This window comes from Giraffa tippelskirchi, chromosome 2 (assembly GCF_054371585.1).
Source record: "Giraffa tippelskirchi isolate mGirTip1 chromosome 2, T2T-mGirTip1v1.2.pri, whole genome shotgun sequence".
Lineage (NCBI taxonomy): Eukaryota > Metazoa > Chordata > Mammalia > Artiodactyla > Giraffidae > Giraffa > Giraffa tippelskirchi.
The window spans coordinates 106,179,768-106,194,423 of NC_137276.1; the positions used below are offsets into that span (position 1 = coordinate 106,179,768).

The 14,656-nt window shown below is 48.9% G+C and overlaps 1 protein-coding gene and 1 long non-coding RNA gene across 3 annotated transcripts in view; both read left to right on the forward strand.

Moving 5' to 3' along the window:
• Positions 1–3,366: 3,366 nt before the first annotated feature.
• BACE2 (beta-secretase 2) overlaps positions 3,367–14,656 on the forward strand; it is a 100,715-nt gene continuing 89,425 nt past the window's right edge. For both annotated transcript variants that reach the window (XM_081574160.1, XM_081574161.1), the window contains exon 1: positions 3,367–3,754. In XM_081574160.1, the coding sequence (XP_081430286.1) occupies positions 3,455–3,754 (300 nt within the window). In that variant the 5' untranslated portion in view covers positions 3,367–3,454. The remainder of the gene's footprint in view (positions 3,755–14,656) is intronic.
• On the forward strand, positions 8,027–13,246 carry LOC145539879 (uncharacterized). The gene is made up of 2 exons (XR_014078023.1): positions 8,027–10,952; positions 12,044–13,246. It is a non-coding gene; the product is annotated as an uncharacterized LOC145539879 (long non-coding RNA).

A 14,656-nucleotide genomic window follows, 5' to 3' on the forward strand; every position in this document is an offset into this window, starting at 1 on the left:
GGTGTTTGCTCTTTGCAAGGAGGGAAGGACCATCTCACTGCAGGGCTTTGGTTCTCCTGAGTGGGCTAAGAAAGAGTGTGGCCGAGAGTGGAGGTGTTCAGGCTGGAGGGAGGAGTGGGAGGAGGGGAGAGGGGAGAATAAGGGTGAGAAGGAGTGGGAGAGGAGTAGGGGGGAGCTATGGGTGCAGTAAGGAACACTGGCCAGTCTGAAGAGGATGTGGGGCTGTTCTCAAGGGGTGAAGGGTCACCTCCTCCCTCCCCACTGCATTGTTCACCCACATAGGAGAAGTGGCTTCTTTCTTGGAGGAGCCCTTCACTCAGTCAGTCAGTTCAGTCGCTTAGTCGTGTCTGACTCTTTGCGACCCCAGGGACTGCAGCACGCCAGGCTTCCCTGTCCATCACCAACTCCTGGAGCATGCCCAAACTCATGTCCATCGAGTTGGTGATACCATCCAACCATCTCATCCTCTGTCATCCCCTTCTCCTCCTGCCTTCAATCTTTCCCAGCATAAGGGTCTTTTCTAAGGAGTCAGTTCTTCGCATCAGGTGGCCAAATTATTGGAACTTCAGCTTCAGCATCAGTCTTTCCAGTGAATATTCAGGACTGATTTCCTTTAGGATTGATCGGTTTGATCTCCTTGCAGTCCAGGGAACTGTCAAGAGTCTTTTCCAACACCACAGTTCAAAAGCATCAATTCTTCAGTGCTCAGCTTTCGTTATGGTTAAATGCTCACATCTATACATGATTACTGGAAAAACTATAGCTTTGACTAGATGGACCTTTGTTGGCAAAGTAATGCCTCTGCCTTTTAATATGCTGTCTAGGCTGATCATAGCTTTTCTTCTAAAGAGCAAGCATCTTTTAATTTCATGGCTGAAGTCACCATCTACAGTGATTTTGGAGCCCCCAAAAAATAAAGTCTCTCACTGTTTCCATTGTTTCCTCACCTATTTGCCATGAAGTGATGGAACCAAATGCCATGATCTTAGTTTTCTGAATGTTGAGCTTTAAGCCAACTTTTTCACTTTCACTTTCATCAAGAGGCTCTTTAGTTCCTCTTCGCTTTCTGCTGTAGGTGTGGTGTCCTCTGCATATCTGAGATTGATATTTCTTGAAGCCCTTCATGGATGCTGTAAAAGAAACCCAAAGCCACCCTATGGGAGGACTGCCACATATGATTTCAGCTAAAACACCTGGAAGGTAGAATGATTGTTTCCCAAATCCAGCCAGCACTATAGTTCTGAGCAGGGATCAAGAATTCTAAGACCATTTATAAAAACAGATGCCACCAAGGGGACGGTCATCAGAAGCTGTCACTTCTGTCTGCATTATTTTCTGATGCGGCAGCTCTGCCCTCCATTAAAACTGCCTGAGGTTCTCTGTGACTATATTTTACTGCATCTGTTTACCCACAAACCTAAACAAGCCCTCTTAAAATGAAAAGCTCATGAATACTCATATTAGATGGAGTCAGGAGTTTCCTGAAGGACAAACCTTAATTAGACTCGGTTTTCAAAAACTTCTCCTGGGCTGTTTAATTATTAGAGCAAATGTCTCTAATGTTGAACTTCTATGTCACGTAGCCCGTGTGTCAATGTCCTTAATAAATTTCATGGGCTTTTTACAAGGTTGCAGTCTTTGGAGAGCTGTCTTGACGTCTTTTTGAACCCTTCAAGACTGGACACTGAGGAGTATAAATAATCATTTTTTTTAAAATTACACTTCTCCAACCTTGAATTTGAAATGTGAATATATGAATATAATAGCTCTGGAATCACTATGCAGATTTATGGAGAATATCAACTTAGGTTATATCCCAGGACCCAACCAAGCCTTTCTTTGTGTGGCCAGGGATTTGTTAAAGTTGGGATATAGTTTGGGAAAAGTATGATTTATAGTTAAAGTCATCTGAAAATCAATACAGCTGAAGATCTCTGACATAAGGGTCCCTTGCAGAGCTAGACCTGATTATCAAATTGAGAAGATAGGAATAAAAGTCAAATCTTGAGTAGCAGTAACTGGAAATTGGAGGGAAGAGGGAAGATTCCTCCAGCCTCCCCACTGTTTGAAGATGGGCTTGTTTGTTTTTTTTTAAAAACAGCCAACATAATTCAGCTGGAGGGGATAGAAAGCATTGTCTACTCCCCGTTTCAGTAGAAATCGATGGACTTCAGCTCGTGTGATTGTCCCCCCTGCGTTTAATATCTAAAATAAAACCACTCTGATCGCTTGCATTACTGAATGCATTTCTGGGTCCGCCTTGGTGTCTGTGGCTAAGCAAGTATTAATTAGATCATCCGCGGAGGGCTTGAGGGAAGCGGGAACGGGAGGGATGGAGGCAGAACTGTAAATTCAATGGCCCTGATTTTGGATGATGACTGCAACTTGCCCGGTGGAGTGAGGGAGTCCTGGGGCAGGTGAAGTGCAGCTACTAGCAGCATCCCATCTGCATTACGGTTGAGCAGGGGGCAGAGAAGCCCAGGCTCAACGCCAGCTGCGGACGCCACCTCCCAGCCGAAACGCTGGGCGCAGAGGGAGAACCGAGGCCGGTGCAGCTACAGCAGCAAGAATCCCCCACCTCTCCCAGGATTTTTAGTGGGAAGTCTCCAAAGCTCTCGCGTCCTCGCCCGGCTCTCCCAACCCTCACTTCTCCCAGCCTCCAATCAGATCTCCTCAGAATCATTCAGGGGCCCCAGAAGTGGGAATGCGGGACGCGAGTGGAGGGTGGGGGTGCGCAGTGCACGGAAAATGCCCCGAGAAGCAGCCGGACTCTGAAAGGCTGCAGGGACGGACTTGGCGAGGGGAGGCGCAGACTCTTACACTCCTTGAGATGCTCGCTGCGTTTTTACGATTCCCTGCACTTCCCTCTGACCCCCGCGTCACCCCTGGCAGCCTCCGCCACTGCGGGGCTGGGGAACACCTGCGGGGCACCGGGTGCGCGGGGCCAGGGAGCCCGTTCAGGCCCTCGCTGCCCCTTTAAGGGTTCCTGAAACTTTCCCCTCTGGTATCAGATGAGCCTCGTCACATCCGTTGGCCGCGGCCGCGGGGCGCGTTCCGAGGAAATTGGGGACTCGAGTTTCCCGGGAAAGAGGCGCCGCCCGAGAAGAGCGAGGGTGAACGGGGCCAGCCTGAGGGGACCCGGGCGCACCCCGCGCCTCGCTTTGACCTTGGCCGGGGCGGGGAGGGGCCCGGCCCTTGCGGGGCAGCCGCCGCCCGCCAGAGGGGGCAGCGGCGACCAACTTGCTGAACTTGGCGCGGGCTGGGGCGGCTCCGGCGCCTCCTCCTCCCGCTCCGGCCGCGCCTCCTTCCCGGTCCTCCTCCTCCGGTCCGCCGCCGCCGGCCCCGCTGCGCGCCCAGCCCTGCCCCGCAGCTCCGCGAGCCGCCGAGTCGCTGAGCCGCTGTCGCCGGACGGGACGGGCCCGGCCCAGCGCGCCCCCCGAGCCCCACCGCGGGCATGGGCGCGCTGGCCCGGGCGCTGCTGCTGCCGCTGCTGGCTCAGTGGCTCCTGCGAGCGGCCCCGGCGCTGGCCTCCGCGCCCTTCACGCTGCCTCTCCGGGTGGCCTCGGCCACCAGCCGGGGGGCTGTGCCTACCCCGGGGCCCGGACCCCCCGCTGAGCCCCGCGCTGACGGCCTGGCGCTCGCCCTGGAGCCCGCTGGGGGTGCGGCCAACTTCTTGGCCATGGTGGATAACCTGCAGGGGGACTCCGGCCGCGGCTACTACCTGGAGATGCAGATCGGGACCCCCCCGCAGAAGGTAGGTGGGTGCGCGCTCGCCAGTCCACTCGGACCGGGCGCCCTGCAGCCGGGGGCTTCTCGGGGACTTTTGGAGGCGCCCAGCTGTGCCTCCCTCGCAGCTTAGCGTTTCCCACAAAGCAGCAGCAGCTGTCCCCGGAGAGAAGATCTTGGGGACCCAGCGGGGCTCCAGGTCGGGAGTCGGGGCGCGCGCAATCGGGATGCGGAGCTGCCCAGCCCCCGGCGCAGCCGGGGTGCGTGCTTCCGAACTTGTTAGCTCTTCCTCACCATGTGCCTGCGAGGGGAGAGACCTTTAACTTGCCTCCAACGGCATTGCCTCTGGCAAGCGACACCTCTTTCAGCGAAGAGACTGTTTGGTGGGCCCAGGGAGCGATGCTGCTGATCCGGGGGAATCACTTTGCGCTAATATTCCCACCCCCACCCCCGTGCTGTCTCATCGCTCGGGAGGCTCGTGGCCGGCCTCCAACGGCGCAGTACCCCTTAAAAGGGATTCTTGCTTTATCTCAGCTCAAAGCAACGCAGTCCTAGCAGGCTGGCTCGCTGGCTGCCGGTGGAAGGAGCCGTGCTTCCACGGCGCCACTTTGCTCTCTCCGAGTTGGCTTGTCAGTTTCCTTCCAGCTGCCCAGCAGCTCCAGGCTGCCCCGGCCCTCGGCACCGATGGAAGAGTCTACGCACGTGTATGGAACGTGCTAAATGCAGTAAAGGGACTGGGGAAAAATATGGGCTGAGTCAGGCTCCCGGAGACCAAGTGATCTCCCAATGACAAATTAAAATCAAACAGCGATCTTATCCTGATTTTCAGTTATTAGCACTTCTTTGTAGCAAGAAACCCATGTGCTCAGGCCCGGTCATCTTAAGAAAAACTAAATCCTAGGAGTAGATTTGGCACCCCTCCTCCTTCCAAACTACTCAATCTGTGATTTCAAGTCAAGTTTTTCTTATCGATCGAATATGCTGTCTGGAGATACTTTATTTTTATTTTTAACATTGTCATTTGGTTTTTAATTCAGCTGTGATTCCTCCATAAATAGCACATACTCATGACTTCGGTGTAATTCTAATTAAATTATTCAAGACTTTCTTAAGAGCAAAGACATGCCATGCTAATCTCTTTAAAAAAAGAAACCCCACTGAATAACTTCTATACTTGTTTAATTAGTTGAAAAGAGAAAAGCCTTCAAAAATGTATTGCGGCTCAAAACTTTGATTCTGGTTGCCTTTCATCTAAGGGCTGTTTTTGGCATCTCCGGTGGAGGGTGGTTGGGGGCAGTGAGAAGTCGAGGGGGAGGGAGTCAGCTGACAAAGCTTAACTTGGCCAGGAGAGGTTGATGCTGGTGAAGGCCACCACGTGAGAGCACGCGCTGGCAGTGAGAGTCTGGTACATTTCATTTTTCACGCGATTTCGCTGAGATATTGAGGGTGAACCTCTCTTGTGGCCCAAAGATAATCTTTTGGAACAAATAATCATTACCACCTGGGAATGTGTGTCTTGATGTTTTGAGTGGAAGAGAATTTTCTCAACTATAGCAACCTACTCCAGTATTCTTGCCTGGGAAATCCCTTGGACAGAACTGAGCGACTCAACAATAACAACAAATATTAATCTGGGCAGTGTGGGTCCTGATGCCCAAAGTTCAGTTCAGTTCAGTCGCTCAGTCGTCTCCGACTCTTTGCGACCCCATGGACTGCAGCTCACCAGGCCTCCCTGTCCATATCCAACTCCCGGAGTTTACTCAAACTCATGTCCATTGAGTCGGTGCCATCCAACCATCTCAACCTCTATTGTCCCCTTCTCCTCATGCCTTCAATCTTTCCCAGCATCAGGGTCTTTTCAAATGAGTCAGTTCTTCGCATCAGGTAGCCAAAGTATTGGAGTTTCAGCTTCAGTATCAGTCCTTCCAATGAATTCAAGACTGATATCCTTTAGGATGGATTGGTTGGATCTTCTTGCTGTCCAAGGGACTCTCAGATAATAGTTTGTCTTTATGAATTTGTCCAATCACCTTTACTCTAAAATGACCAAGTTTATTGAATTAAGAAGAATGCATTGAGTATCTATGCTGCTGTCTTTACTGAGGCCAAGGAAGTAGTTCATTCAAGGTTACTTCTCAGTTATATATTCTCATGTTTCCAGGGAAGGCTCTTTTTAAAAATCCAGGTTTAATTTTTACATTTGATGGTAAATGAAATATTCTGTGCCTTCTCCTTGGCCTAATTTAGTAATAAGCTGCTTTATAGAGGAATTCATGTGTGCTCATTCCAAATGCCCACTGTAAACTCTTAGGTGTTAATGACAAGTAAATCAGAATTCATTCTCTGTCTGCCTCCTCCTGGAACATCTCAGACCACTAACTGGGGGTCTGTGACAGGCAAGAGGGGGCAGCTGTGGGGTGACTTCTGAACTTAATGGAAGTTTTCCTGCTCTGTTAATTGCCAAGAGTCCTGCATATGTGCTCTGCTGATTTTCTGAAGCCTAAAATAAAACTTGCTTAGGTGGAGAGAAAAATGGAGTTGTAAATTCAAGCAGTAAATAACCAAGAATCTTTTGAAAATGAAGGGACAGACATAGATAGTGTGGAGGGCTCCCCTTGTGGCCAGCATCGTGTTACATGCCTTACAGGTACCTTTCCCAAGAATCCTCAAAAGGGCCCCAAGTTCTTACCCCCATTTAGTAGACAGCACAGCGGAAGGTTGGAGTTGAGTGGCTTTCCCACGGCAATGGGACAAGGCAAAAGCAAAGCTCTAGAGAGCACCAAAAGTTGAACCCAGGCCGCTGGACTCCAGAACCCAAGTTCTCAATGACCTGGGAAACACCTGGTCCCTTCCCTTCCTCCCTTCTGACTTATTTTCTTTAGTTTTTGGCCTCCTGTTATTCTCATCAACCAGAGATCCCCGAACTGTGCACCCTAAGGTATTAGGAACTTAACATATGGCCCAGACTGGACTCTCTCAGCCCCAGCTGCCCCTCCATGCATCTCCTTCCTTCAGGGTGATGCTCAAGCCTCAGCATCATGAAAATTGGATCCAGGTGTGCATAGGAGAGACCATACAAGAAGATTCAACAGGAACCAGAGCCCCATGCACCCTGCTCTCTCCTGAGAAAGGCTGGGAATGTGCTCAGTCCCTGGGTGCTTTAATAAAGAACTGGGGTGTCTCTTTTTGCCTGACACCCTTCCAAGACATCACAGGCGTCCACCCGGAAGCCCATGTGTGAGCAGCCCCACGTTGGCATGGAGATGAGAGCTGGGGCTCTGATACCATTACATGACTTCCTTCTAACAGCAGAGAACCAGCAGCTGCTTGAACCGTGTAATTTGGTCTTATTAATAATAATAATGGTGTTCTAAAGTGATTATAATTACAGCAATTTCCATTATTTTTTTAAAAAAAGACTTTCATGCTGACACAATAAATCCAACTAGAGAAGCTAAAGGTCTGAGGCTTTGTACCTGGTAATGGCTTCAAAAAGGCTTTTGGGTTTCTGTTGAAAGATTTTCTGTCATCTCTACTAATATGGATAAAACAGACAGCAAAATGATTTTTGGATTTAAACATTTGAAGGTAAAGAGCTCACGAATTATTAGGGGATACACATTTCAATCATAGCACATGGGCTCATTGGCTTCTCAGTTCACAGTTAACTGAAAGATTCTGGACTGAAGATACAATATATCCTTCCTATACAATTTAAAGGTTTGCCTTTTTCGGGATAGCCACTCAGTGTCCCCAGATGACATTAACTCACTTCAGGGGAGGCTGGAAAAAGGCCAGCAAGAAGAAATTTGATGGAACAAATTGAGAAGGTAAATGACTAAAGACAATGAAGCCAGGATGGGTGACTCGCATGGAAAGAGCCAGAAACCCAAACCAGGTTCCCACTGGCTCCTTGAGGTGGGGGAAGTTGCCCTTCCCGCGCTTTGGAATAATAATTCAACATCAAAGGTCTTATTACAGAGGACCGTAAAATACCAAGCCCAGGAGTCTGCTCCAAACAACTTGGAGAGGCAGAGTCTGAGAAATTGTTAACAACTGTGTATTCATAGCTAACCTTGATTTCAGGCTGATTGGGTGCTGAACACCACGTTAAGCATTTTGCCCAGATTACCTCATTCTCATTTTCCAACAGCCCTGTGAAGTACGTACAGTTGTTTGACTCAGTTTTCAGATGGGGAAACTGAGGCTTAGAGAAGCCAGGTCATTTGTCCTAGGCCACGCTGGTGAGTGGCTGAGCTGACTTTAACCATCAGGTCCACCTGGGTCCACAGTCTGAAGATTTCTTTTTTTTTTTTTTTTTAAATATATAGTGAAGATTTCACCGCTCTGCATGCTGCTATTTGAACTGCAGTGACTTTTCCCCCACCACCGAAATGTTTATTTATTTATTTGGCTGCACTGGGTCTTGAGGCATCTGGGATCTTTAGTTACAGTATGTAGTTGTGTGCAAACTCCTAGTTGTCGCAAGCAGGATGTTTAGTTGGAAATCTAGTTCCCTGATTAGTTCCCTGATGATGAATTGAACCTTGGCCCCCTGCAGTGGGAGCATGGAGTCTTAGCCACTGGACCACCAGGGAAGTCCCTGCAATGACTTTTGTTTTTAAAGAACCACCTTCATTTGTCTGTGAATGACTTGACCACAGTGGGAAGCATCCTGGAGCCACTGCAGTGTCCTGGGTCCTAGTGGGATTTCATATGAGACAGTGGGCAGGTGACAACCTCCCTGTGCTTTCCCTTCCCCATTGGTTGATAATATTTTAAGTTTCCTGCAGCTGCTGTAATGGAAGAACACAGCTAGGTGACTTAGAACGATAGAAACATACTCTCCCACAGTTCTGGAGGTCAGGAGTTCAAAATCGAGGTGTCAGCAGGACTGCGCTCCCTCTAAAGGTTCTGAGGGTGGATCCTTCCTGCCTCTTCCAGCTCCTGGTGGCTCCAGGCAGTCCATGTTGTTTCTTGGCTCCTAGCTGCATCCTCCCATCCCTTCCTCTGTCTTCCTGTAACATCACTCCCCCCACCCCAGACCCCATGTGTGTTTCTATGTCCAAATCTGCCTCCTCTTATGAGAACAGGAGTCATTGGATTAGGACCTGTCCTGACCCAGTCCAACCTCATTGTGGCTTGATTTTAACTCTCAAGACAGGTCATGGGTTCAGGGTTTTAACATTTCTTTTTGGTGGTGGTTCAGGGGGACACATAATTTAATCCACTCAAGTTCATTCTAAGTTTATAATTCTGTGGATCTTTTTCCTTTCATTCTCCCATGTCTTTTAATTGCTTATTATTTTAATTTGGAAGTCAAGTGTAATTTTCATCAAAGGCCGCAGCACATGGTGGTTTTGGTGCTATGTTGACACAGTCTGTGACACGATATTACACTGTGGGACCGGGCAGGAGGTCAAGGAGAGGAAGGTTTGGGGTTATTTTCTGTATTTCATTGTCCATTTTCTCACTAGAGAGTAATCACTTAAAATTTTAAAACATCTCTTGTCATGTTGCATTAATTCCAGAATTGCTGGAATCATTGCATAACCTGGGAAAAGCCCACTTAGGCAGGCTTAGATCACTGGTGTTTAAATACCTGTGACTCACAGATACTCATGCTGTAAGCTTGCATTTCATGTCGTAAAGACTTTGGAAGGCATCTGTCCTCCCCTTTCAATGAAATCTGTAGGACACGAAATACACATGGTTTTCCGTGAAGCATCCACAGCCCTTTCTTGACTTCTGCCTGACTTCCTGTGTCATCAGAAGGTGGCTTGACCTCCTCTGGGCTTCCTGTTTGCTCCTAGAATGATCGCTGACCCCATTGTAGCTAAAACCAAAAGAGGAAAGTCTAGTTGAGCCACTGCTATGGTTGATTTCTTCTCCACGGTGAGCTGTGTCGATGGTAGGCTGTGTCAACAGTGGACTGTGTTGGACCTGAGGAGAGGACTTGAGAGGTGACAGCATTTTCCCTTCCCCGTGGGGTGGAGCAGCAAGCCTTGGGGTTTATTTTGTGTCTCAGACACTGAATGGAACAGGTCAAGCCTTTGGTTCTGGATTCAAAGTCCACCTGGGCTGAGGTTGGGGGTCATGGCTGCTGACTCTCGCCCCAGCCCCAAGCAGAGGGCAGCAGGGGAAGGCATTGGGTCTTATCTGATGGTGAGCAAGCCACTGCTCCCTTAAGCCTAAGAGACCTCTTTAAGGATGAACAATGGGCCTTCTGCATACACTTGGCTCCCCTGCCATCTGTCACAGGTCCCTCCTTACACTCTCTCTGCTCTGCCTGCCCAGCCCAGGCTGGATGTTGACACTGGAATCGTTGTTCGATAGTGACACTAGATACCACCTGGGAAACGGAACACGCCTGTGAGGCAGGTGGATGGCCCACCTGGGCTTCCGTGCCTTGTGCATAGATCGTGATGGGTGCAGTGTGAGTAGGGCTTCCCAGGTGGCGCTAGTGGTAAAGAATGTGCCTGCCAATGCAGGAGACATAAGAGACACAGGTTCGATCCCTGAGTTGGGAAGATTCCCTGGAGGAGCGCATGGCAACCCACTCTAGTATTCCTGCCTGAAGAACCCCATGGACAGAGGAGCCTGGCAAGCTACAGTCCATGGGGTGACAAAGAGTTGGATTGCACACACACACGCAGTGTGAGTAAGGGTGTATATGCCATATTCTGGGCGATTTCCCGAGCTGTGGGAAATGTGTGTGTGACATACAGTTGGACTGGCTGTCACGTGGCTTCTGTTCTTCATCTCCTGGCCCAGATGGACTATTTGATTTTCTTTTTATCTATCACTACTTAATCAAAAATAGTTTGTTTGGTTTTTTTTTGCTCTTGGAATTCTCGAAGAGTAAAGAGACTATTGGAGGGCTGACATCACCACAGGGAGGAAATAAAGCTAGTAGGTTTGTTTCTGGGTTAATGCTTGCTGCCCTGCACAGGTATCAGATTGGGTGTTTCTGAGTTTTATTGTATGGTGCATCATATACCTGTACGTGGAAACACACAATCTCAGTCCTGCCAGTTTAGGAAGACTAAGAGGACTGTCTGCAGTGTTAAGGGGTGGTGCCCTGGGCTGGCTTCATCGTAAAGGGCAGTGGGAACCTCTCACTCCATCTCACACTCGTGTGAGGACACACGGGAGGATTTACGCCCAGCCCTCCTAAGGACCCTGCAGGCTCAGATGGTAAAGAATCTGCCTGCAATGCAGGAGACGTAGGTTCAATCCTTGGGTCAGGAAGATCCCCTGGAGAAGGGAATGGCTACCCACTCCAGTATTCTTGCCTGGAGAATCCCCATGGACAGAGGAGCCTGGCGGGCTACAGTCCACAGGGTCGCAAAGAGTCAGACAGGAATGAGCTACTAACACAACAACAACAAGGAGCCTGTAGACCTCCAGCCCACCTCAGCCCTGTGCTGGATAAATGGCCTTCTTCGGAGTGGGTTGAAAACTGCTTCAGTTTGTCTGCCCTGCCAACCCTGTGCCAGAAGCCCAAGAGAACAACCACAAAGCAGCCCCTTCAGAAAGTGGCACCATGGGGGAAAAGTGTGGAAAGCATTGAACCTAAGTTTTCCAGGCAGCCTCAGGGGAGTGGGATAATCAGGTCTGACTCCCTTTCAAGGCAGGATGCACTGCAGTATTGGGAGGCTGCTGCTTTGTGAAGGAGGTGTGGATTCCCCAAGCCGCAGAGGGAACATTCAGAGCCATCTTCGCTACATTGAGCTGTCTCCTGGGGAAATTCATTAGCTTTTCTCAGTCTGACAAGCCACCATCTCCCGCTTGTCACAGCCTTGGGGAATTAGGCGTTTCTGGTGCTGGTCCCGGAAAGTCTGCTCGCCAAATACTGGTATGGATGAGCAAGTTCTCCAGCCGCTCGGGGCCTCAGTTTCATCATCTGTAAATTAGGGAATTAGACCAGGTGACCTGAGATGCCTCCTAGAAGCCCCAGCACTCAGTGATGATAATCTGTTTTGTTTGTGAGCCCTTCTGATAGCTCTAATCTTCAGCAGCTACTTGCAAGTGTGTCACCTGGGGCCTGTGAAGATGCGGAACACCTGGTTCAGGCCATGGGAAGCAGGGAGGCCGCGTGGTGCTGGTTGGAAGGCCAGAACTGGAGTCCTTGCTTTGTAAACCAGCTGGCCACAGGGGGTGGGGGTGGGGACCAAACACACCTGGTGGTTGTTGTTTAGTTGCTCAGTTGTGTCTGATTCTTCTGCAACACCATGGACTGTAGCCCTCCAGTCTTCTCTGGCCATGGGGTTTTTCAGGCAAGATTACTGGAGTGGGTTGCCAGTTCCTGCTCCAGGGGTTCTTCCTGACCCAGGCAGATTCTTTACCGCTGAGCCACCTGGGAAGCAAGCGCACTTTGTAGAGTTAGTTAAAAATTAAGATTCCCAAGACCCAGTCCAGACTGACCAGATGAGACAGTCTGCACCGAGGTCTGAGAGTCTGCCCTTTATTGCATCTCCAACCCCCACCCCTTAAGTGGCTGGCCCGGTCTCAACCCTTGGACACTGTTTGCAGGCCATGACGGAGACGGTCTCCTCTACCGTGGGAGCAGAAGCAGTAGGTTCTTTCCTCTTCCTGAAGCCTGTTGTTTGATTAAGTGTGAGGTAGTGCTAGTGGTAAATAACCTGCCTGCCAACACAAGAGATGTAAGAGACACGGGTTCAAAGCCCGGGTGGGGAAGATCCCCTGAGGGAGGAAATGGCAACCTACTCCAGTATTCTTGCCTGGAGAATCCCATGGAAGAGGAGCCTGGCAGGCTATCGTCCATAGGGTCCCAAAGAGTCGGACACGGCTGAAGGGATTTAGCATGCACACTGACTGTTTAGGAAATCTCTACCTCTAGCAGGTTGTGTTCCAGACGCTTGCTTGCATTTGGCAATTTGCAAAGGTGGTATGCACTTTCTCCAGAGCAAGAGCTCTAAAGCCGTGCTATTCAAAAATCTCTGTGCTGACTGCATCCTTTTAAAATTTGCAGTCTGTCCTGAGCAGTAATTTGTAAATCAATGAAAATGATAACTAGGAAAATGAAAGTTTAAGAGACATACACATATAAGTGCCATATTTTAGATGGTAAGATTCTGCTGACGTTCCAGTTTTCTGTTTGCCAAAGTTTCTGGGGCTTCCTCACCCATCCTGTGGTTACCTTGTTGCCAACACGTAACCATTTGTTTGTTTGATGGGTGTGACCATCTGGGGCACTCATCCAGCACAGATAAGAAGTTGTTACAAATGGTCCCAGTAACACTTGTTTTGCTGCCTGCTGTATTTAGGAGGACAGGGGTCATTTTCACTAAAGCAGAAACTTCCTGGGCAGTCCAATGGTTGGGACTTTGCCTTCCCATGCAGTTTGCAGGTTTGATCCCTGGTCGCCAAGCTAAGATCCTACATGCCTTGGGGGCAAAAAGCCAAAGCATAAAACAGAAGCAATACTGTAACAAATTCAATAAAGACTTTAGAAATGGTCCACATCAAAAAAAATCTTTAAAAGAAAAAAAAGAAACGGAAATGTGAGTGATGTGAGTGTTGGCTTCTGGGCTTCCAGCCCTCTCAAAAGGTGGTGGTATCGAGCTTTATATCAGAGGTAGCAAATAAGTCTAACTCAGCAGGTCACAATCTGGGAAACTGTGTCCTGCAGGGGTCACTGGGCACTCCCTGGAGATATTTTTCACTGCAGTCAAGTTCAGTTCAGTTGCTCAGTCATGTCCGACTCTTTGTGACCCCATGGACTGCAGCACACCAGGCTTCCCTGTCCATCACTAACTCTTGGAGCTTACTCAAACCCATGTCCATCGAGTCCGTGATGCCATCCAACCATCTCATTCTCTGTTGTCCCCTTCTCCTCCCACCTTCAATCTTTTCCAGCATCAGGGTCTTTTTCAATGAGTCAGTTCTTCTCATCAGGTGGCCAAAGTATTGGAGTTTCAGCTTCAGCATCAGTCCTTCCAATGAATATTCAGGACTGATCTCTACGATGGACTGGTTGAATCTCCTTGCAGTCGAAGAGACTCTCAAGAGTCTTCTCCAATACCGTGGTTCAAAAGCATCAATTCTTCAGTGCTCAGTTTTCTTTCTAGTCCAACTCTCACATCCATACATGACTACTGGAAAAACCATAGCTTTGACTAGATGGACCTTTGTTGGCAAAGTAATGTCTCTGCTTTTTAATCTGCTGCCTAGGTTGGTCATAGCTTTTCATCCAAGGAGTAAGCGTCTTTTAATTTCATGGCTGCAGTCACCATCAGCAGTGATTTTGGAGCCCAAGAAAATGAAGTCTCTCACTGTTTCCACTGTTTCCCCATCTATTTGCCATGAAGTGATGGGATCAGATGCCATGATCTTAGTTTTCTGAATGTTGAGTTTTAAGCCAACTTTTTCACTTTCCTCTTTCACTTTCATCAAGAGGCTCTTTAGTTCTTCTTTGCTTTCTGCCATAAGGGTGGTGTCATCTACCTGTCTGAGGTTATTGATATTTCTTTCAGCAATCTTGATTCCAGCTTGTGCTTCATCCAGCCCAGCATTTCACATGATGTACTCTGCATATAAGTTAAATAAGCAGGGTGACAATATACAGCTTTGACATACTCCTTTCCTAATTTGGAAACAGTTGTTGTTCCATGTCCAGTTCTAACTGTTGTTCTTGACCTGGATACGTATTTCTCAGGAGGCAGGTAAGGTGGTCTGGTATTCCCATCTCTTGAAGAATTTTCCACAGTTTGTTGTGATCCACACAGTCAAAGGCATTGGCGTAGTCAATAAAGCAGAAGTAGATGTTTTTCTGGAACTCTCTTGCTTTTTCAATGATCCAACGGATGTTGGTAATTTGATCTCTGGTTCCCCTGCCTTTTCTAAATCCAGCTTGAACATCTGAAAGTTCATGGTTCACGTACTGTTGAAGCCTGCCTTGGAGAAT